This window comes from Panulirus ornatus, chromosome 58 (genome assembly GCF_036320965.1).
Source record: "Panulirus ornatus isolate Po-2019 chromosome 58, ASM3632096v1, whole genome shotgun sequence".
NCBI lineage: Eukaryota > Metazoa > Arthropoda > Malacostraca > Decapoda > Palinuridae > Panulirus > Panulirus ornatus.
In genome coordinates, this window is record NC_092281.1 from 12839419 (window position 1) to 12861935 (window position 22517).

General features: G+C 37.6%; 1 protein-coding gene across 4 annotated transcripts in view; it reads right to left on the minus strand.

The window, feature by feature from the left end:
- The window catches only part of Dsor1 (mitogen-activated protein kinase kinase 1), a 78464-nt gene that overhangs the window by 39756 nt on the left and 16191 nt on the right, over positions 1–22517 (minus strand). For all 4 annotated transcript variants that reach the window (XM_071695296.1, XM_071695295.1, XM_071695293.1 and 1 more), the window contains exons 2-6: positions 21829–21973; positions 15871–15984; positions 15042–15154; positions 12006–12117; positions 9821–9997 (exon numbers count right to left, since the gene is read on the minus strand). In XM_071695296.1, coding sequence (XP_071551397.1) covers positions 9821–9997; positions 12006–12117; positions 15042–15154; positions 15871–15984; positions 21829–21924 — 612 coding nt within the window. In that variant the 5' untranslated portion in view covers positions 21925–21973. The remainder of the gene's footprint in view (positions 1–9820; positions 9998–12005; positions 12118–15041; positions 15155–15870; positions 15985–21828; positions 21974–22517) is intronic.

Below are 22517 nucleotides of genomic sequence, written 5' to 3' on the forward strand. Positions count from 1 at the left end.
ACCACAAAATGCAAAAGTTTAACGTTCTCACAAACAAAAAGTTTATGTTAATGGAAAAGAACTGAAAAGGGTGTGCTGAAATGGTCTGAACATATGGAGAAGAGACATGAAGAGAGGCTGAGCAGTTTGGTATACATTCTGAAAGTGGAGGAAACATGAAGGGGGAATTCAAGAAGGCAGAATGGTGGATGACTGATGCTTTGGGTGCTTGAGACCAGAACATAAAGGAAGGTGTGGCGTACATGGGACAGAGCAAATTGGAGTGATGTGATAAATGATGGGTATTGTGCAGTCAGTGAGCTAAACCAGGGAATATGATGCAATCAGTGAATGCCACAGAAAGATCTGTAAAGCTTGCTGTGGTTAGGGGTCCCTGGTCTTGTGCATTATACATGACAAATAAAGAGGGAATGTTAGCACTACCTCTGCATGCAGGAAATGGCGAACAAGTATAAAAGAAAAACTTTATGCTTTAAAGATAAAGCTACAAACTATACATTACTTTATCATACTTCTGAAATGGTAACCAACATTGTAGTGATGTCAAGCATCGCAAGAGCAAACTCTCCACGAAATCATCAGCATAAATCTAAGTAAGATTTATATTTTTTCATACCTGTCCACTATTTCCCAAATAAGTAAGGTATTGCCAGGAACATACAAAGATAGGCCAAACTTGTTCACATCCATTCTTTATCTGTCTTGTGCAATGCACCAAAACCACAGATCCCAATCCACATCCAGGACCCACAGGCCTCTCGATGGTTCCCCAGGCCACTTTGCAAACCCTGGTTTAGTCCACTGATAACATGTCATCCCATGTCTACCACATCGTTTCAATGCACTCTCATGCATGTATGCCTTTCCACCTCCTGCATGTTCAGACCCCAAACACTCCAAATATTTTCCCCTTCATCCTTATCTCTAACTTGGTCTCCCTTTTCTGGTCCCTTTCACTTCTGGCTTATACATTATCTTCATCAACCTCTCCTCACTCATTCTCACCATTCATCCAAACCATTTAAGCACAGCCTCTTCAGCTCTCTTGTCCACACTATTCTTATTATCATAGCTCTCTATTACCCTTTTATTAATTACTCAATCAAACCACCTCACACCAGATTGTCCCTAAACATTTCATTTCCAACACATCTAACCTCCTCTAAATATCCACATCTATAGCCCATGCAATGCATTCATACATCACTGGGACTACTATACCTTCAAACATACTCATTTTTGCCTTCCCAGATAAGGACCTCTCTTTACACATTTTTCAGTGCTCCCACAACCTTTGCCCTCTCACCCACCCTATGATTTACTTCCATTTTGATGGTATCATTTGCTGCCAAGTCCACTCCCAGGTATCTAGAATACTTCACTTATTCCTCATTTTTGCCATTAAAACTCACACCCCCAACTAATCTGCCCCACTGTCTATCAATCTATCTATATTTCCAATGTCCATTCCCTCCAGCAATTCCCAGTAAGGGAAAAAGTTTCTACTTATCCCTGTCCTTACATGCCTCTCTTGCATACACAATTCCACACAATCTTCCCCTATTTCTCTCCCTTCAGTACTCTTTCACACTATTTCCCAATGTCACAGCTGGTCACACTGTCCTGCTAAGCCTCATAACCTTGCTCTTATTCAAATTTACTCTAAACTTCCTCCTTTTACACACTGTTCCAAGCTTACTCACCAACTTCTGCAGCTTCTCACTTAAATATGCTACCAGTGATGAGTCATCAGTATACAACTGTCTCTTTCCAGTCACCCTACCTCCTACAAGACTGCACATTCACTCCTCTCTCTAAGACCCTTGCATCTACCTCCCTCAACACCCTGTCCATAAATAAATCAAACAGCCATGTTGACATCACAGACCCATGCCAAAAATCAACCTATACCTGGAGCCACCCACTTTATTCTCTTCCTACTAGTGCACACTCCTTATATCCTTGATAAAAACTTCTTGCTGCTCCTAGCAGCTTTCCTTCCAAACCATATATTCATAAGACCTTCCACAAGGTATCTATATCAACCCTTGCATGTACTTTCTCCAGATCCATAAATGCCATATACAAATCCTTCTGTTTCTCTAAGTATTTCTCACACACAATTCTTCATCTAGGTATTTCTCACACAAATTCTTCAAAGGAAACACTTGATCCACACATATCTACCACTCCTGAAAGCACATTATTCCTCCCAAGTCTGATGCTCTGTACATGCCATTACCCTCTCAATGACCACTTTCCCATCCAACTTACCAGGTTCACTCAAAAAAGTTACACTTCTGTTTGAACATTCAACTTTGTCCCTCTTGCCTCTATACAATGGCACTCTCTATGCATTCTGCCAATCTACATAAAATGATAAAATCTTCCAAAGAAGTGTTAAAGTAAAGAAATACAAAAAAAATAAATACATCATGAATATAATGTTACATTATAAAGAGAAATTGCGAACTATATATTTCTAATTCTACTTCTAAAACAGAGACCAGAGCTGTGGTGTGATCAGAATTGACAATGTAAACTCACCTTCAAATGATTAGCAAAAAGTTGAGTATGATCTTCATAATCATAAAGATGAAATCTCTCAAATATATAATAAAGTGAACCAGGATATTCAATAAATTAATGCTATCACAATTAAGTTAATTTTTTCTTTTTTACGTCTGGATGCCTTTATCCCCTTAGCAAGACAGCATCAGGCACAAATAAACTACAGCCTCACTTGCACAAGTCCAATCTCTATCTTTTACTTGTAATCAACAAAAACCAGTGACCACCATCCACATCCAAACCCTATACTGAGAATCCCTATACTTACAAACATGTTCCCATCCCTACCATGTTCATAAATTAAATTGTTCATCAGTTGGAAAATATAAAGAAATACTGAAATGAAAATTTAGCAGGACATCAAGTATATTCCTATACCTGCCTGTAATAAGTGAACTTATCATGATCATTAGCACTGTCATCAAAGCCTTCAAGTCTCCTGAAAGATCACACTGCTAACAGGGATATAATGCTGCTACTGGTCCTTAAGCCATACAGTTACAGTTTCTCTAACCCTTTTTTAGTAATTATGGTGGCTTGCACAAGTGTAGATCCTCTTACATACTCAAGAAGTTGTACCATACTCTTGAAGATCATCCCGATCATTAAACAGTCAAGACCTAATGAATGCCATACCTGCGATGGAGTTTCTCCCTTCTCAGACTGTTTTATTATGCCTTTCTTCACCTCCAAGGTTAGGCTTTGATGCATCCTATGTTTCCTATCATCAGTTACATCCCTCTTGCACTTCTTGGACATAATGAGGGTTACTAAAGGCAGCAAAATTAAGAAGAAAAGCAGTCAGCAAAGGGAAACAATAAGCCCATAGCCAAGATGGAAGCAGTGTTCCTTTGGGGAAAGATGTTTGTCAGGGGAAGCAGTGTTCCTTGGTGGGAACTGAAGGTGGCACACACCACTATGCAGACAGCAAGTGTATGATAACTGATGCATGAGTTAACATGTACCATAATGCATGAGTACAGTGGTGAGTGAAGTGGTTACAATATTGTTAGCAAAACACAGCCTATGTTTATCATTGAAAACTTACCATTACTTTTACTGGAATGTTATCAAAACACTGCTTATTTGATTTATCAATAGAGAGCTGTACTTCCGGAAAACAAAAGGTCAGTAGCTCGAAAGGAAGCACTGTTCCATGTGGCAAGCAGTGTTCCTTGAAAAGCAGTGAAGGTGGTGTACAACACTTCACAGACAGTATGTTCAACCAAAGTGCAACCGTATTTTAGTTTCTGTACAATATCTGTATTATCTTTTTGTTCTCATAGAAGTCATAATATGATGAAACTGGCATACGAAAAGTGTCTTCAATAATAATTCTAAAGTTTTGGATGATGACCTGGAACCAGTGGGAACACCAGCAGACAATGTAATATTTTCTTTACCAACCAAGCTTACCCATTTAGCTGAGGATATTGTTATATTTTCACCATAATACAGGTAAGACATGGGGACTTTCATTTGTTATGGTAATACAGATGTGTATTTCGTCTGTAACTGCATTAGGTAGTGAGTTCTCCTGAATGACACTTGACATCCCATTATAAATCCTGGCTATGGGCCCATACCATACAGCATAAAAACAGTTCAACAGATATTATTTGTTTACAACCATAAATAGCTTATCCTGCTGTGTCTCAGTTTTATTGTTTGCATAGTAAGCATCTGTCTCAGTCATTACATGGTTGCTGGGCCTCTGAAAAACTGAGGCTGACTGATATGTAAGATGTATAATGCATGAAGGATATTTTGGCCAAAAGCCTTTGTTGACAGTTACTTGAGATAGTCAATTACTTGAGTATATGCAAAAAAAAACAAGTGATTGTAAGCACAAGTGATCATACAAGTGTCTCTTGTACTTTTTAAATTAAAAAGAAGACTTTAAAGAAGACTTAAATCTCTGTAAGCTGTTGGCACGCACCACCTTACTTAGACCATTCTAACCATCCACTACTTACAGCAAACCAGCATTTCCCTACATCACTCTTGAACAAGCTTCTTCTCATCTGATCATGGCCTCTTATAAGCCTGGCACTGTACCACAAGATGTTTACTGTTAATGTCATCCTAATGATTTATGAACTTAAAGGCTATTATCAAATCACCCCTCACTCTTCTTTCCTCCGAAGTACACAGCTGCATAGCCATCAACCTTTCACCGTAGCTCAGCTGTCTTAATTCAGTTGCCATCTTGGCTGCTCTTCTCAAGACCCCTATCAATCATAACCTTGAGATTCTTTTCCTTGTCTATGTACTTTATCCAATTCTAATATTTGCCATAGACAATTTACTTCTTTCACAATTCTTCTGACTGTAGTTCTGGTGATAGGTTATGTACAATATCCACTCAGAGATCACTTCTGCGTGTTGACTCCTGAAGCTCATTTCCTGCTAAAGAATATCCACTTTGGAGACTTCTTTTGCTGGGTCCCATCCTTACTACTTAGCTCTTATTTGGAGTGAATGTCATTAACTATTTATCAAATCAACTTTGGAGTTTGTCTAGTTCCCCTTGTCAGCAGATAAAGTTGTTTTCATTTTTCATTTCTCTCAAAACCTTGGTATCATCCACTGAGAGGTTTTGGTAAAAATCTAGTCTTTCAGGCAAGTCACTCAAACACCAAGAATATTATAGGGACCAAGACTGATCCTGTGGCTCTCCACTTATAACCCCATTTTGAGAATGTGCCTCTTCCCTGCAAACTCTGTTCTCTTCACTTAAGTAATTCTCCATCTAGCAAATGAGTGCCCCTTATTCCTGTCTTTAGCTCTAGCTTCTTAATCAGCCTCAAATGAGGTATGGTGTCACAGGCTTTCTGGCCGTCTAATTATCCATCCCCTTGGTTTAAGACTAAGCTCTTCCTGTCAAACAAGTTTATAAGATTTGTGACAAACTCATTTCTCTGAAACCAAATGTCAGAGGACAAAATGTGGTGTGAGGTAGTGTGATGGACTAAGTGATAAATACGTGAGAGGTAAGGTAATCAGAAGTGTGGTTGAGATAGCTAAGGAGGGTATGCTGAAAAAGTTTGGACATGTGAAGAATGATTGAAAAGCTCATAAAAGATATATATACAAAGGAAATCAAAGAGCAACACATCACTGGGTCCTTTCAAGGTTATCTATGATAGTGGAAGATATCAGAAATTAACAGATTAGTGTGGTAAAAGTTAGAAAGTAAACAGATAATTCACAGATAATTATCTGCATATTGTTAACATGATTTAAGAAGGTGCAAATATTGTGAGTCATGAACTTGAAACTGATATATTTATCAAGTCTATTTCTAAACATTCTTATAGTTATGCTTTCAACCACTCTAATTGGTAAATCGTTCTGCATGTTAACAATCATTTTGAAGAAAAAAGTACCTGGCCTCATCTGAGGTAAAAGGATTGCCCCAAGAGTTTGTATCCATTACTAAGAGTTAAATCTGAAGAATCAAATCTTAAGTAATGTGACATATCAAGATTATCAGAATCTTTGATAATTTTGAACACATGTATTAGATCACCTCTTAGCCTAATTCTGAATACATGTATTCGATAAGGCTTGCTGGATAATGGCAGAAAGTTAGATGCAAGCCTTGCTAGGCCATGGTAGACCGTAGGAGACAAATCTTGCAAGATCACAGCAGACAGTAGGAATGAAGCCTTACTAGACCATGGCAGGTAATTAGATCATCTCTTAGCCTTCTCTTCTTTAAGCTAAATAGATTCAAGTTGTTTAATATGTTCTCATAAGATTTGCTTCTCAGCCAGAGAATCATATTCTCAGTTTGACAATGTACTCTCTCTCCATTCTATCTATATTTTTTTTTAGGTAGGTAAACCACCAATGAACACAATATTAAAGATGGGGACAAATCAATAAATTATGAAGTAAGGATGATTTCCTTGGACTGAAGATTGAAGGCCCTACCTATGAATACAAAAATTATGTTAGCTCTTTTCACTGCTTCTGTACAGTGCATATTTGGTTTAGGTTACTAAAGATTCTCATGGCCAAGTCTCTTTCCTCAATTACCCTTTGCAGTTCAACAAAATTCACTCTGAAACTTGCCATTTCCATATTTCTATCAATATGTTCAACTTTACACTTATCAATATCAAAATTCATCAGCCATCTATAAGCCCAGTCCATCAGTTTGTCTGTGTCAATCTGAAGCTTCAGACATTTAAGTTCTTATGTCGACTGAGTTCCCTATTATCAATATCATTAATATATATGAGAAAGAGAACTGGTCCCAAGACTGATCCTTGTAGCACTCCACTTGTTATGTCTAAACATTCTGAGTCCTGACTACTAATCATAACTCTTTGTTTACAGGCAGTCAACCAATTTCCCATCCACCAAAGTAATACCCTATCAATACCCCTTTTGCTAGTAACCTTTGATGCGGAACCTTATCAAATGCTTTTTTTACAACCAGGATTGATGTCATCAACTGCTTCAATCTCATCATACATATTTATTACATCATAAAAGGGATCAAGCAAATTTGTGAGAAATGAGTGATTTGTTGTAAACCATGTTGAGAATTGTTTGTTACGTATAGGTACTCTAAATGGCTTGCAATTCTATCTCAAATGATAGTTTCCCTGTTTTCCAACTATAAACATTAAGATAACTGGATAAAAATTTCCAGGCAGTAATATATTACCTTTTCTGAATATCAGTGTTACACTGGCTAACTTTCCTTCATCTGGAACTTTTCCTGAAGCAATAGACTTACTGAAAAGGGCAATCAAGGGCTAAACTATCTCATTTTTCATCCTTTTCAGTGTCAGATAAAATTAATCAGGGCATGCTATGCCATCAATTTTCATTCTATTTATTGATGATAATGTCATCAGCTTTAATATCAATTTGTTGAAGGATGTTCTTCTCTCTTATCACTGAAACTGGATTCAGGACATGGGTTGTGTCTTCAGTCATAAATACTGATGGGAAAACTACTTAAGAATCTTGCCATAGCTTTGCTGTCTTGAACCATGCCACCATTTTCTGTAATCAATGGACCTACAGACTGGGTAATGACTATCTTGCTTCAAACATAACTATAAAACTCCTTAGGGTTTCTTTTGGTATTTTCAGCAATATATGCTTCATACTGATGTTGACTTTGTTGTATAACTCTTCCCCTTGGCAATTTTACATAACTTGCTGCATGAGTTTCTCATGAGCTATTTTCTAAAACAAGCTCTTTTTATCTCACAGTTTCAGCACCTCAGCTTCATTTTAAGAATAGATCCTGTCTTCTATGCACAGCAGGTACGTATGTTCCCTCTACTCCATTGATGTATGTGTCAGAAGTGGTGGGGACAAGAGAAGGTGGAATCCAAATTAGAAAAAAAAAAAAATGTCTGGGGTAAACCATGGAGAGGTCTGTGGGGCATGGATGTGGATAGGGAGTTGTGGTTTTGGTGCATTAAACATGACAGCTAGAGAATGAGTGTGAACGAATGTGGCCTTTTTTGTCTTTTCCTGGTGCTACCTCACTGAAGCAAGGAGTAGTGATGCTGTTCCCTGTGAAGCGGGGTAGCGACAGGAATGGATGAAGGCAAGCTATTATGTATGTTTGTGTCTATGTATGTGTATATGTTGATATGTATACATGTGTATGAGGGCATTTATGTATAAATATGTGTAAATATGTATACATAATGTTTGAGGACAATATGTGGTGTGAGGTGGTTTGATCAAGTAAGTAATGAAAGGGTAAGAGGGATGTGTGGTAATAAAAAGTGTGGTTCAGAGAGCAGGAGAGGGTGTGTTGAAATGGTTTGGACACATGGAGAAAATGAGATAAAAGATTGACAAAAAGGATATGTGAGTCAGAGGTGGTGGGAACAATGAGAAACAGGAGACCAAATTGGAGGTGGAAGGATGGAGTGAAAAAGATTTTGAGCGATTGGGGCCTGAACATACAGGAGGGTGAAAGGTGTGCAAGGAATAGAGTGAATTGGAACGATGTGGTATACCGAGGTCAACATGCTGTCAATGGATTGAACCAGGGCATATGAAGCATCTGGGGTAAACCATGGAAAGGTCTGTGGGGCCAGGATGTGGAAGGGGTGCTGTGGTTTTGGTGCATTACACATGACAGCTGGAGACTGAGTGTGAACGAATGTGGCCTTTTTTGTCTTTTCTTGGCTCTACCTCACTGGAGGGGTGTGAACGAATGTGGCCCTTTTTGTCTTTTCCTGGCTCTACTTCACTGGAGGTGTGTGTGTGTGTGTGTGTGTGTGTGTACTATTTCATGTGTGGTGGGGTGGCAACAGGAATGGATGAAGGCAGCACATATGAATATGTACATGTGTATATATGTATATGTCTATATATGTATAAGTATGTATACCTCGCAAATGCGGGAGACAGCGACAAACCAAAATAAATAAATAAATATATGTATACATTGAAATGTATATGTGTGTGTATGGGCATTTATGTATATACATGTGTATGTGGGTGGGTTGGGCCATTCCTCGTCTGTTTCCTTGTGATACCTCACTGACCCGGGAGACGGACATTAAGTATAAATAAAATATTATATATAAAACAGTAACAAAGCAATCAAACAAAAATATCCAGTATCAAGTGGACGTGTATATGTGATTGGGCGAAAAAGATGCATTAGAGCAAAAACATTTGGAAAAGATCCGGAATGGAATACCTTCATAAGACACAGGATGTCATGCAGTTAACTACTCATATAAAGCCTGTGATACAGAAAGATGAAAACAAATAAAGCATATTAAAGACACACATATATACATCCAACTGAAATACTTATGATGTACATAATCTAGAATAGTCATAATGTCTGACAGGACGAGACCAATATTCCTGAATACAAATGGGAAGCGGAGCTTCTTAGATGCTTTTCCCATCTGATGAATAAAGATTTTGTAAGAGAATGACCAAAGGAAGAATATGTCCAGGGAAGAAAATTTTTAAGATCAGTCTTTAGATGATCTACACAATGGAAGAATGTACTGGTGAAAGCAGGGTGAGTTTGAATGAATACAAATAATAATTGTGCAGAAACCGAAATGTTTTCAGGTTGCTTCTTTCTATTTTATCTTTTCTTTGCATGGGCTACCTTACATAAGGCAGGAGGATCAAATTAAGCTAAAATGATGAGCTTGCTTGATTACTTTATGACAAGTTACTACTTAATGACAGACCTATTAATGTTTTTACTTAAGAATCCTTCCTCAGCACTTACTGACATGTAACTTCTTGTGCCCACAAATGTATTAGCCATACTATCAATAAGCTGGCCAGACACTCCAAAATCACAGATCTTGATTTCTCCTCGAGAGTTGACCAGAATATTGGAGGGTTTTACATCTCGGTGAATAATTTGGTGCTTCTCACGGAGATATGCTAAACCTTTCAGTACCTGAAGTGATAATATTTTGCATCAATAACATTAGTCACTTTTTCTATATTTGGAGCTTTAATTTAGCAGTTTCTAATATTCACAGCACAGAAGCAAGTGAATATACTCCTATACATTCTATGGTTATGAAACACTTCACATTCCTCCATGCTTATTACCTTCCTGCATATGTAATCCACAATCTCCATTTTTCTACCCCATCCATATAAAAGCTCTACAAGTACTCCAAATATTTTCGCACAAATACTCAATTTTGGTCATCTTTCTTTTATCCATCCTTTCCATACTAATATCTAAAAATACACCATCCTCTTTTAATATATCATGCAATTTTGAACCTCTACCATTCCTCCCACAGTCCATTCTCCTTCTGTTTGATCTCCCTCAAAAAAAAGCTTTACTTAGAAGTGCAAGCTACAAACACCCTTTTCTTGCTGACCTGTCTTCCTATACTCGCTGAACATACATGAAAACAAAGACTCAACGAATAAAGTTAATACTCCACAATCTAATGACTGGCTTAACCCTGCTTCACACTCCTGCAAATATACTCAAAGATCCCCCTTATCTAATGAACACAACCTCCCCAGAAAATCATATACAAGCTATAAACCTTGACAAGCCCTAAACAAATGCCCTCCTAATCCAATACTAAACTCCACTCCACGAGAAATTAACCCATCTGAAGCTACACTTCCCAGGCACATACATTCTATGCTGTCTTGTCATCATCCATCTCTTTAACATTACAAACATTGATTCAACATATCACAAGACCCATAATGTCCAAAATGCAACGTTCATATCATTGCACTTTTTTTCCTGGTTCTGCTTAGTGTCTGTGGTAAGCTTTCTGAGCACTGTGGAAAGTGTATATATCCTACATCATTTTCTGAAAATCTCACATGATCAATAACAAACTTTTTCCCCAAAAGCCCAGGGTGTTGTAAAGGTGTCATAATCATGTTTTTCTCCAGCAAATGTTCATATCTACAGGGACCTTGTCTGCCCAAGCATGGTGTAGAGCTCACATACTTGAGGTACCTTTTCTTCCGCATTACTCTCAGCCAGAGTAAACTTAAAATCCTTTAAATGTGTTATCTCTCCTTCTATCTTGTTTCTTCAACTATCCACTTCTGACCACTGTAGTACTGTTGTGCTGTCGCTGCTCTAAAGACAACATTCTGGTGACTGCTCCCATACGCTTTCAGCATGTATCCCAGCCAGTAAAGTCTGGACTCATGGCATGCAATTGGCTGCTGCCTTCCACAGTTCCCTTCTTGGCAGTTCTCTTCTTGCAATGAACAGCAAAGTTTCCTACTTTTATTGTTCCCTTTCCTATGACTTCCCACTCTTAAGAATCAAGTCTACAAACACAAGAGGGCTCATTCTAATTTCTTCTACACACCTTTGCTCTCACTCCTCATTTTCCTTTCATCTAAGAAGGCCATGATTGGCGCATGTTTTTACATGAGCCATGTTAACTACTGTATAAAAAATTAAAAGGCACAGCATCCTAGATGAGGGCTAACTGCTTGTTTTGTTCAAACACAATGTTTCACACTAGCTGACCCTAAGGCAGGCAGTTCTTAAAACAGGGTGAGTATTTGTTCTGCTGGCTTTCTTTCCATGTCACAAGTTCACAAGGATAACCTCTCTGCAGACCATATATTAGTCACAAAAATATTCTGAGGCACACAATGTATTACACTCTGATTTATTTATCACTGAAAAAGGTGATATCCAAGCTTGTATTCCACTTTAACAAAAAATCATTCAACATCCTCCTTTAAAAAATTCTAAATATAAGTATTTTAAACTAACTTATTGGCTACTGAAACTATTTTGGATTATACTATGTAGCAACAGCTTCAAAGTAGGACTACCATCTATCCATAAATTTCCCTCTTGCATACCATCTTACACATTCACAGAAAAGTGGTATGGATTTTCCTACAGAAATTCTTCCAAATGCTACAATTGAATGAATGAACAACATGTAACTTACCGTCGCACATATTTTTCCTAAAATTGGCTCAGGAATGCGGATGGCTTTCTTCAAACACAGATCAAGGGACCCACCATCCATGTATTCCATACAAATTGAAATTTCACCCTCACTGTAAAGAAATATTCTTTTTATTATCAACAATGCAAGTTCAATTCTAAAGTATTATCTAGCATAGTATATCACACATATCTGTTATCAGGGTAAGACTAAACCAAATTGAAGATCCCCCCAAAAAAGTAGACGTGTAATTAACCATTTCTACTGTACAGGGAGGGACTCCATCTCTTGAACATTTCCTATCATCATACAGCTCTATCATCAAACACATTCCAGAAACCTTCAAAATACTCACTCCATCACTATCTGTTATTACTTCCCCACTTGCCCCTTCACTGATGTTCCCATTTGTTCTCTTGTCTTATGCACATTATTTACCTCCTTCCAAAACATCTTTTTATTCTCCCTGAAGCTTAATGATACTCTCTCACCCCAGCTCTCATTTGCCCTCTTTTTCAACCCTTGCACCTTTCTCTTGACCTCCAGCCTCTTTCTTTTACACATCTCCCAGTAATTTGAATTCCTTGCTTGCAAGTATTATCCAAACGACTCTCATTTCTATATCACAAACAACTTTACCTCTTCATCCCACCTTTCACTATAAATAAAGAAAGATTGACAAAGACGATATATGTGTCAGAGGTGGAGGGAACAAGGAGAAGTGGGAGACAGCGATAAAGCAAAATAAATAAATAAATATATATAATATATATATCTATTTTTACTTATAATACTTTGTCGCTGTCATACATGCTACCTTCATCCATTCCTGCTGCTACCCTGTCACACATGAAACAACATCCTCTCCCACTGCGCACACGTGAGGTAGCACTAGGAAAAGATTATAAAGGCCACATTCATTCACACTCAGTCTCTAGCTGTCATGCGGAAAAGATCACAATTTTGCGCATGATCAAGTACATTCCTATGAGTCCACAGGGAAATGAAACACGATAAGTTCCCAAGTGCACTTTCGTGTAATAATCACATCATCAGGGGAAATACAAGAAAAAAATATAAGTCAGTTGATACACAAAACCAGTTGGAAAGCTTGTTTATCAAATGACTTCCTAGCTGCGTCTCTTTATTGTACATCAACTGACTTATATTTCTTTCTTGTATCTCCCCTGATGATGTGATTATTACACAAAAGTGCACTTAGGAAATTACTGTGTTTCATTTCCCCATGGACTCATAGGAATATATATGTATGTATATATGCGTCGAGGTGAGAGGGTTAGGGAAATGATATATATATATATATATATATATATATATATATATATATATATATATATATCTTTCTTTCTTTTAAACTATTCGCCATTTCCCGCGTTAGCGAGGTAGTGTTAGGAACAGAGGACTGGGCCTTTTTTGGAATATCCTCACCTGGCCCCCTCTGTTCCTTCTTTTGGAAAATTAGAAAAAAAAAAAAAAAAAACGAGAGGGGAGGATTTCCAGCCCCCCGCTCCCTCCCCTTTTAATCGCCTTCTACGACACGCAGGGAATACGTGGGAAGTATTCTTAATCCCCTATCTCCAGGGATAATATATATATATATTTTTTTTTTTCATACTATTCGCCATTTCCCGCGATAGCGAGGTAGCGTTAAGAACAGAGGACTGGGCCTTTGAGGGAATACCCTCACCTGGCCCCCTTCTCTGTTCCTTCTTTTGGAAAATTAAAATAAAAAAATGAGAGGGGAAGATTTCCAGCCCCCCGCTCCCTTCCCTTTTAGTCGCCTTCTACGACATGCAGGGAATACGTGGGAAGTATTCTTTCTCCCCTATCCCCAGGGATATATATATATATATGAAGGTGGAGTTGCAGAAAATCGTACATCTTATGACGGGTGTAAGCATAAGCAATTAAAGGTAAATGTGAGTAAAGTAATGGTGTTTGAAAGGAAACAGAGTGAAAGCATAGATTTCGCAAATCCCTACAGAGTAAGAAAAGAAAGTGTACTAAACTGCTTTACAGATATGGGTAGAAAAAGCCTACAAGTAAGAGAATTTAAATATTTAGGATCTATCTTGGATGAGTTTAGTGATATGGAAGAAGAAATATGAGAGAGAGCAGTATAAAGTAGAAGAGTCAATGAGTCCCTTAACAGAATAACAAAGGGTGAAAGTGTAAGTATGGAAATGATGAAAGGATTCAGGGACAGCACAGTTCTCCTGACCCTGCCCTTTGCAGCCAAAACACGGAAATGGAATGAGTCACAGAAGTCAAGAATCCAGGCTGTGGAAAGGAATTATTTGAGGAGCATGTGGTATGACTGGATGGAGTGAAGAAAGAAATGAAGGGGTGTATGAGTGTTGTGATATTGCAGGAAATGCAAAGGGAGAGAATTAAGGAGTGATAGGTAAGTGAAACGTAATACTTTGAGGTAGCTTGGGCATGCTATCATAATGGAAGATAGGGAGTTTACAAGGAGTGTATGATAGGACAATTGAAGGTGATATTGCTAGAGGAAGATCATCTGTGCCATGGGGAGATATAGTGGAAGAGTACAAACATAAATGAATGAAAGCTTCCTTTTGAAGGGTTCTACAAAATCCAATTAACTAGAGGGGTGTTCCATGGAATATTTGTGTCATCTGCACTGCAGTTACATAAAAAAACATCCTTATTATGTTCCATGGTCAGAGGTAGAATTTTCTTCAAAGTATGAGCCAAGATAAATCCCAGATTAATCCTTTTGATGAGATGCCTCCAAAATCAAACCTAGAGTTATGGGCCTTACTCCAATTTAGTATCTAGATGCTGGGAGAGAGTATATAAAGTTTCATATTCAACTTAACATTTCTTGCTATAACTAAAGTTTGATGTTAAAATCTGATTCCCAAAGATGGATGATGGATAGACGGAAAAAAGAAAACACATAAAGGAAACCCTAAGTGTTTTCCATGCTTTGCAGGTGACACATAAAGTGGTTTTCAGTTTCTATGAAATCAAAGAACATGGAGAACTCACCTGTAGAAGGCTCCATAAAATCCAACAATGAAAGGAGAGTTGCATTCGTGAAGTACTTTTAATTCACGGATTATCTGGTTTCTCACAGCTGGCTTCACCTCTAAATGTATAAGCTGGAAAAAAATTGTCACTCAATCCTTTAATAAAAATGTGAGATCTGAGGTTCATTTTTCTTGGACAAAACTGGCACACAAACTCTTAAAGCTTGTACAAAAGTATGATATTACTCTGCCAATCCAATATTTTACTTTACTTTTTAAAATTTCAAACCTATGTCCTAGTTTTATTAAAAAAAATCAGTTTTATCAGTGCCTATATTCACCATGGTTTCTTTATTTCAATTTCCACATAACCAAATTTCTAAGTAAACAATCAGGCACAGACTTTGCCAAATTTATGCACTAAACAGAATTAAGGCATGACTTGTCAGTGCCACTGAGAGTCAATAGGAGACCCACAGCAGATGTTTGAGATGACCCTCCCCATGAAGGTAGTAGTTCTGCTGTATATATATGCTCTCACTCTTTAATGGCATCTGGATCTTCCAGGGAGGGATGAAGCCAAGGCAACCTGTCCTAATCATCCTCCCCTCTGGGCAGCCCTGCCTTTGGTCAATAAATCTGACATCAAAATCAGTGCCCAAACTTTGATAAAGTTGTCTGTCTGTCATCATTTACACAATAGTATCAACTTCTGAAGCCAAGTTCACAATCAGAGACTCAGAAATATTCAGTATTTGCTAAATGTTACAAAAACTCAATTATCTACACCAGCTTAATTCATCAGGCAAGATATCTCAACCATTAAGCTTTGGACTACTTTTACTCACCTTGCGTGCCATGATGAGTCCTGATGGTTTATGTCTCTCCTTATTTACGACGCCTCCATTACCTGCTCCCAGCTCACCAAGTTTTTCAAAGTCATCAGCATTCAGTTCTCCAATCTGAAATTAATAAAGCCTACACTATGATGAGGAAGTGCACAATTTTGCAATCAATAATCAACCAGTGCTTTTTAAAATGTCTGGTGTCCTTAAGGGTGACTTCATAAATGATAATTCATGAAGTACGTGAGACATACCGTAGGTCAGTTGAAATGTGCTTCGAATTTTATGAAGCAAATCACCTCTGCTGGAAGGGAGCTTTCACATGAGATACGCTTTGCCGCTTCACGCCACCAGACTTTAAAGAGTACGACCAACCACATGAAAGTAACTGAACATTTTGCACTGCTAGAAATATGTAAGCCACAATACGCTACAGAGCATAGGGTGGGAGAGGTGGGCATGTGAAAGCTCCCTTCTAGCAGAGGTGATTTGCTTCATAAAATTCGAAGCACATTTCAACTGACTTACAGTAAGTCTCATGTACTTCATTAACTTTATGTCAGCAAATCACACCTCTGCTAGAGGTCGCTTTCCCATGAGATACGCTTTGCCGCTTCACGCCACCAGCAACTAAAAAGAATGCCTTTTAATGACATGTCACACACACACACATATCTGGACTGCGAGAGAGCATTTGACACACTGCTACATGGATGGATGAATAAAAAATATGAAAAAAATCATTCACTGGACAAAAGATTATCTTAATGGAAGGAAACAGAGGACAAATGTCAGTGGAGCATTCTCCAAATGGGTCTAGGTAACCAACAGAGTGCCACAAGGTTCTATTCTGGGACCTTTACTCTCTTTGATCTAGGTAAATGACTTGCCTGAAGGTATGTAAGCTTACTTGAATATGTTTGCAAGTGATGTAAAAGTCATGAGGAAAGTGAAAAGTGGGAAGGATTGCATAAGCTTACAATGGGACCTAAACACACTCAAAAGTTCATCTGATACATGGTTGATAGAGTTCAACCCAAGCATTTGTAAAGTAAAGGGGATGGGACACTGTAAAAGCAGGCCTTGGTATGATTACTATCTAGGAGGAAATAAGCTTCAAAATTCTATGGGTTCGAAGGTGACATCATCCCAACACTGTTGCCAGAGTCCCACACAAGGAGAATAGTTAGAGACAAACAGTCTACTAGCAAATACCAGAATAGCTTTCAATCATCTGAATAAGGAAATATTTATCAAGTGTTTCATTCTTACATAGGGTTAAAACTAGAATAAGCTCCTTACAGTTGGTCATCACTTAAAACTGGTCATCACACCTAAAGAAGCACAAAGAGTTAACAGAGAAGGTCTACAGGTGGGCAACAAAGATGATACCAAAATCAAAAGATATAAGTTACAGAGTAGAGATATAGGCTTTAAATTTGACCACCTTTAGAAGAGTGAGAGGTGACCTGATTACAAACTTTAACTTTTAAAAACAGATAGATGAGAGGGACAATGAACAGTTCTTCAGACATAGGGATAGAGCAGCCAAATGATATAACATGAAATTAACTACAAAACTTGTTAAAACAGATGTAAAAAAGTACTTTTATAGCATAACAGTGGTGGATGAATGGAACAAAATCACTGTGGACAAGGTTAGCACAAATACCATGCATAAATTCAAAATGTTTGATTTTCGAGAATGTTCAAGAGACAGGTCCCTCAAGTGATAAACTTCCTTCCTGTACAGTACAAACAGGTGATTACATATACACACACACAAGTAATGTTAGAGATAGAGTGATCAAGGAAGTCTATGGCCTAGATGATACAGAGCCAGCTTGTTTGCTAAGAGTGAGATTCTTGAGAGACAGAGAGAAGTTAACAATTCAATAGTGAAGGATCTAACTGAAAAGTGAGTGGCACAAAAATTAGAAAGATTAGTAAAGTAAGAGATCAATACAACAAAATAACTGATTATTTTTGGCTTGAAAGAAGATCATGCACCAGATATGGAGGAAGAGGATAGGAGAATTGCTCATTTAAAAATTACTAGAGGCTACTGAATTGCCAAAGGCAATTTCCGTGATAAAAGACAGGTGAAACTAGTGGATATATTCAAGTTGTAAGAGGACATTATGGTTTGTCTCAATTATTGTCATTCAGCTGGGAAGTACTAGGGAAAGTTAAAAAACTTAAGGTGGAATTCAGCTGGGTAATAATCAAATGTGGGAAGTCAAAGGAAGAAAGGGAGAGAAGCAAAAAATACAGGCAGAAGACAAAAAAATTGGAGACCATAATGAGACAAAAGGACAGAGCATCCCTGCCAGCACGACAGAGAAAGAAAGAGTGCTTGGGGATGATATTACAAGACTGAAAGCCATGCAATCAGATGTTAATATTTAATGGTAAAGAGCTGGAATTTAAGGATCATTCAAGGAAAAGACCCCCTTATATTTGTTGGAAACAACAAAACATATCTTACAAGAAAGACAGGATTCCACCTGTTTTGCCCACAGGAGTATGTGATAATAAGAGAGAAAGAGAAGGTAAAGAACTGCCCACTCAGATAATACACACACACACAAAAAAAAAAAAGAAAAAAAAAAAGGGAAGAGTAAATGCAGGAAAGAAGTGCATAGAGGTATCATATGCAAAAATAACATTCAAGATATTTTACTTAACCAGTTAAACATTGAAAATGTTTAGGGTTGCTGTTTGTAGCATTTAATAACTGTAGTTATCCTTCTGGTAGGCATACCTAGGGTAAGAGTAACTGGGTACATTCTGTTTAAGTTTGGCCACAAGTGCTGTTACCTACCTGTTGTTCTTCTTGGTAATGTCTGCCACATTCATATGTATATAAAAGAGTGGTTTTATAAATTTGGTACAGTAAATATAATAAAACCTAATCATATGATACCCCAACACTTCAACCAAAGATCAGGACAGATGCCATGTTGACTGTTTTGGTATTACAAATGCCATCTGTTGAGAACTCCTGGGACTGTGTTTGAGAGAGTGACGAAAGACAACTGACAATATTTTAATATTATATTAGGTTGTAATTAAGAAATTTTGTATTCTAATAAAATGGCTCCATTTACTATCAGATGAAAACTACAGAAACTAAATGAGGTTTTAAAGTGGAAAATGTACATGAAAACTACATGAAATCATTGCACAGCTAGCCTATCAAACCTGCGCTGGGTGATATAGAGTTATGCAGAAAGATGTGCATTTCACAACCTGTACAGTATATGCATAGGCAAGAGCTCATCTAGGACATATTTCTCCTTCTCTTGATCATCTTTGTTACTCTTACCTTCATCTTGGTCATTTTCCTTTTCTTCATGACAAATGGCCATCCTTTTTCTATTGGTCATCTTTCCTACTGAAGAAGACATCTAGTGTCTGCTGAACATCTGCCTTCTTTTTCTGACAGTGCATTTCTTTGTAACATTCCACTGCAACCTTTACATACTTAGAAACTTCAGGGATTTGGTCTACGTAAGAATCAATTTCTGCATAACCTAATATTTCATCAAAAACTGGAATGCTTCTGACAGTCATTTTGTTGTTAAAGTTTATGCAGGTTCAGCTTCAAGATTATCTTCAGCCTTTGTCTCATCTTCAGCTCAATGTTCATTTTGCAACAATGAATCATCATTTAATAAACGCTCTGTTTGCAAATCTAGCAAATCTAGGGAAAAAAAACTCTTCCTCCTCAAGTTAATCAAAGCCCACACTATGATTAAGTCCCAAAATGCCGTGCTGAACCTCTTGCACACCTAGCTGAAACCTACAAAATTCATAGACAAACTTATGTCAAACAACTTTTCATCATTACTGGTGATACTTCCTCCCAAGAGTCCTTGATATTTCAGTGCCATCCATTTTGCTGTAATTCTTCCAAAAGCCCCTTACAGTGACTTTGTTATCCTTGTCTAGGACAAAGCTTGGATTTATTTATGAAACATTGCTACATTCAGTAAGTTTTGAGGATAGATATGACCTGTTGGACCATTGCCTAAAGCTGTAAGGTTGTGCTGGGCAGCAAAAATAATGACCTTAACATTCTGTGATAATTCCTTAACATTGACTGGATGACCAGGGACATTATCCAATATAAGCAATGTTATATTTGCTTATGAGGAAGCCCTTTTTTATCAAAATATTGCTTGACAAATGGGCAAAAGAGCATTACATATCATTCACTGAAGACGGAGTGATTTACCAAAACTCTTCTATCTGACCACCATGTCATGGATGGGTGTGACTTTGAACCCTTAACCCTTCAATTCCCTGGGATTCTGTAGAGTGGTAAATCAGCTATGTCTTCAATTTTAAGTCACCTGCTGCACTGCCACCCAGAAGTTACAGTTGCTTTAAACTCAGCTTCAAATTTTTGTTTCCTAGTCACATATGCCCTTTCAGGTATGAGTTTCCAGTAAAGCACTGTTTTATCAATATCAAAAATTTGTTCAGGCATGAAGTCTCCTTCCTAAATAATCTGCTATGACAATGGGGGATATCTTTCAGCAGCTTCCATGTAAACACTTCCTCGTTTACCTGTGTAGTGCTGAAACATCTACAAAACTTTGACAAATCATTAGTGTGAAAGTAGTGGACAAAATACACTTCTGAAGAGATCTTAATCGATGTGATATAAATATCCTTGAAACTGTACGATTAAATGAGTTCTTAAAAACAACTTAAATCCATGAATTTAGAGGAGTGGAAAGGAAAACTTATTCAAATGTCAAGAGAATAATAATAAAGAGAATATCTACATTTTTTATGCATCATGTCTTTCAAAATGACAAAAGGAAATTCATTTTAAATACTCTTTCAATATTCTGTTATCAAAAGTACCCATAAAAATATGATCCTGATGAGTATATTTTGTTTTTCAACATATATGGTACAGTTCCAGTAATCTTTTCCTCTGATTCTAAAACCCTGACAAATAGGGAGAGTATTTAAAGAATCTTTACTTATACTGATGGCACAGTAAAAAAAGAATCTATTCATCTCTCACAACCACTACCAAAATGAATTTAGACCCACATCCTGACAGAAGCCCATCGTAGTCATTACATAACAGATACTGCTACTCAAATAAGCTCCTGGAGTTTGGATGGTATGGTACCACAATTGGCAAGTAAATATAAAAACACAGTTGAGGTAAGATTGTATTAGAAGGATCTTAGTTTCATTATGTAGGCTGGTGAGTGTCTGCAGTTGCTAGACAGCCAGTAACTCCTCTAAGTGCACTAACTTGTGTTTTTTGTGATTTTGTTATATTTGCTTTTGAGAGGGTGGAAGACCAGGTAGGTGAGGTGTATTTTATAGTCGACCAGTTGAATTGTTTGAATAGGATGTTGAAGAATGCATACTTTTGTCCAAATTCACTTCATAATGTTTCAGTCAAGAGTTTTTTCATGACTATCACTGGGTGCTGCAACCCAAAACTTCCCACCTTAAAATTAGTTACATCAAATGATCATCAAAAGAATATAAACATCTAGATATCTCTCAACTTTTATCTGTTATTAAATGAACTCAAACTGCTTAAAAGCTGAAAATAACTGTAAAAGCAATAAAACTTCCATCAAAGACTAGGACAATGGTCTGGGCAATGAACCAGGAAAATGGTCTGGGCCATGTACATGGAAAATTGCCCAGGCCATCTCCCACAAGAAATAGTCTGGGCCATGTACCAGGAGAATGCACCACCTCTTTTCCAATAACCTAAATGCCATGCTACAAAACTTGAACTATGTTATTCTGAGTGCTTCAAAAACCTACTTTACAACCATTCATAACAATCTTTTAAATCATACATCTGTTCATTTATCCTGATCCAAGATATTCCTTATGCAGGATAAGAACACATCTTCAAGAGTGTCTTACACTTTGCAAAGTATACATTTCTCATCATCTAATGCTGCTGACCTTTTGTTTCTGGACGAGGAATATCTCCATACGTTTGCGCTGAGTGTCATCCATATCAAGCTCCTGAATACACTTGAGCAGCGACTCAAGGGACATGGAGCCAAAGCTGCCAGTTGCTCCAGTGCTAGCTTTCCTCTGAGGTGTGCTGAAGATTGAAAAAAATATCAGGAAACAATATGAATTTTACACTAAAATGTAAACTTTCACACTCAACATAAACTCATGTTATACACCAGAGTTTCCTATGAAGACAACTTGAATTTAAGAGGATGTTAACATATCTTGATAGAAGTTTGTACTGACAAAGAAAGCTATATAATCTGTAGATTCAAAAAAGAAGTGGGTAAAAAAGAGAAAAATTGTGGGATCTGACACAAATCTCGAGAATATATTGCATCAAAGGTTGAAAATTCAAGGGCCTTAATCAAGGCATGCAGCAGACATGCTGGTATTGGAATAAGTACAACATGGTGATGGACCTTCGTGGTGTAGTGGTTAGTGATGTGAACCATAATGTATTATCAAGCCACCTAGGGTCAAGCAAATAGGTATGAATCCTAGTTGAAGCAGTCCACAGTCATCCCACCTGTTCATCCTCCCCTAGGGGATGGCCAATAAATTGGGTACCTGGCTCAAGCGTTTATGTACATGTATGTGTATATGAGTGGCTGGGCCATTCTTCGTCTGTT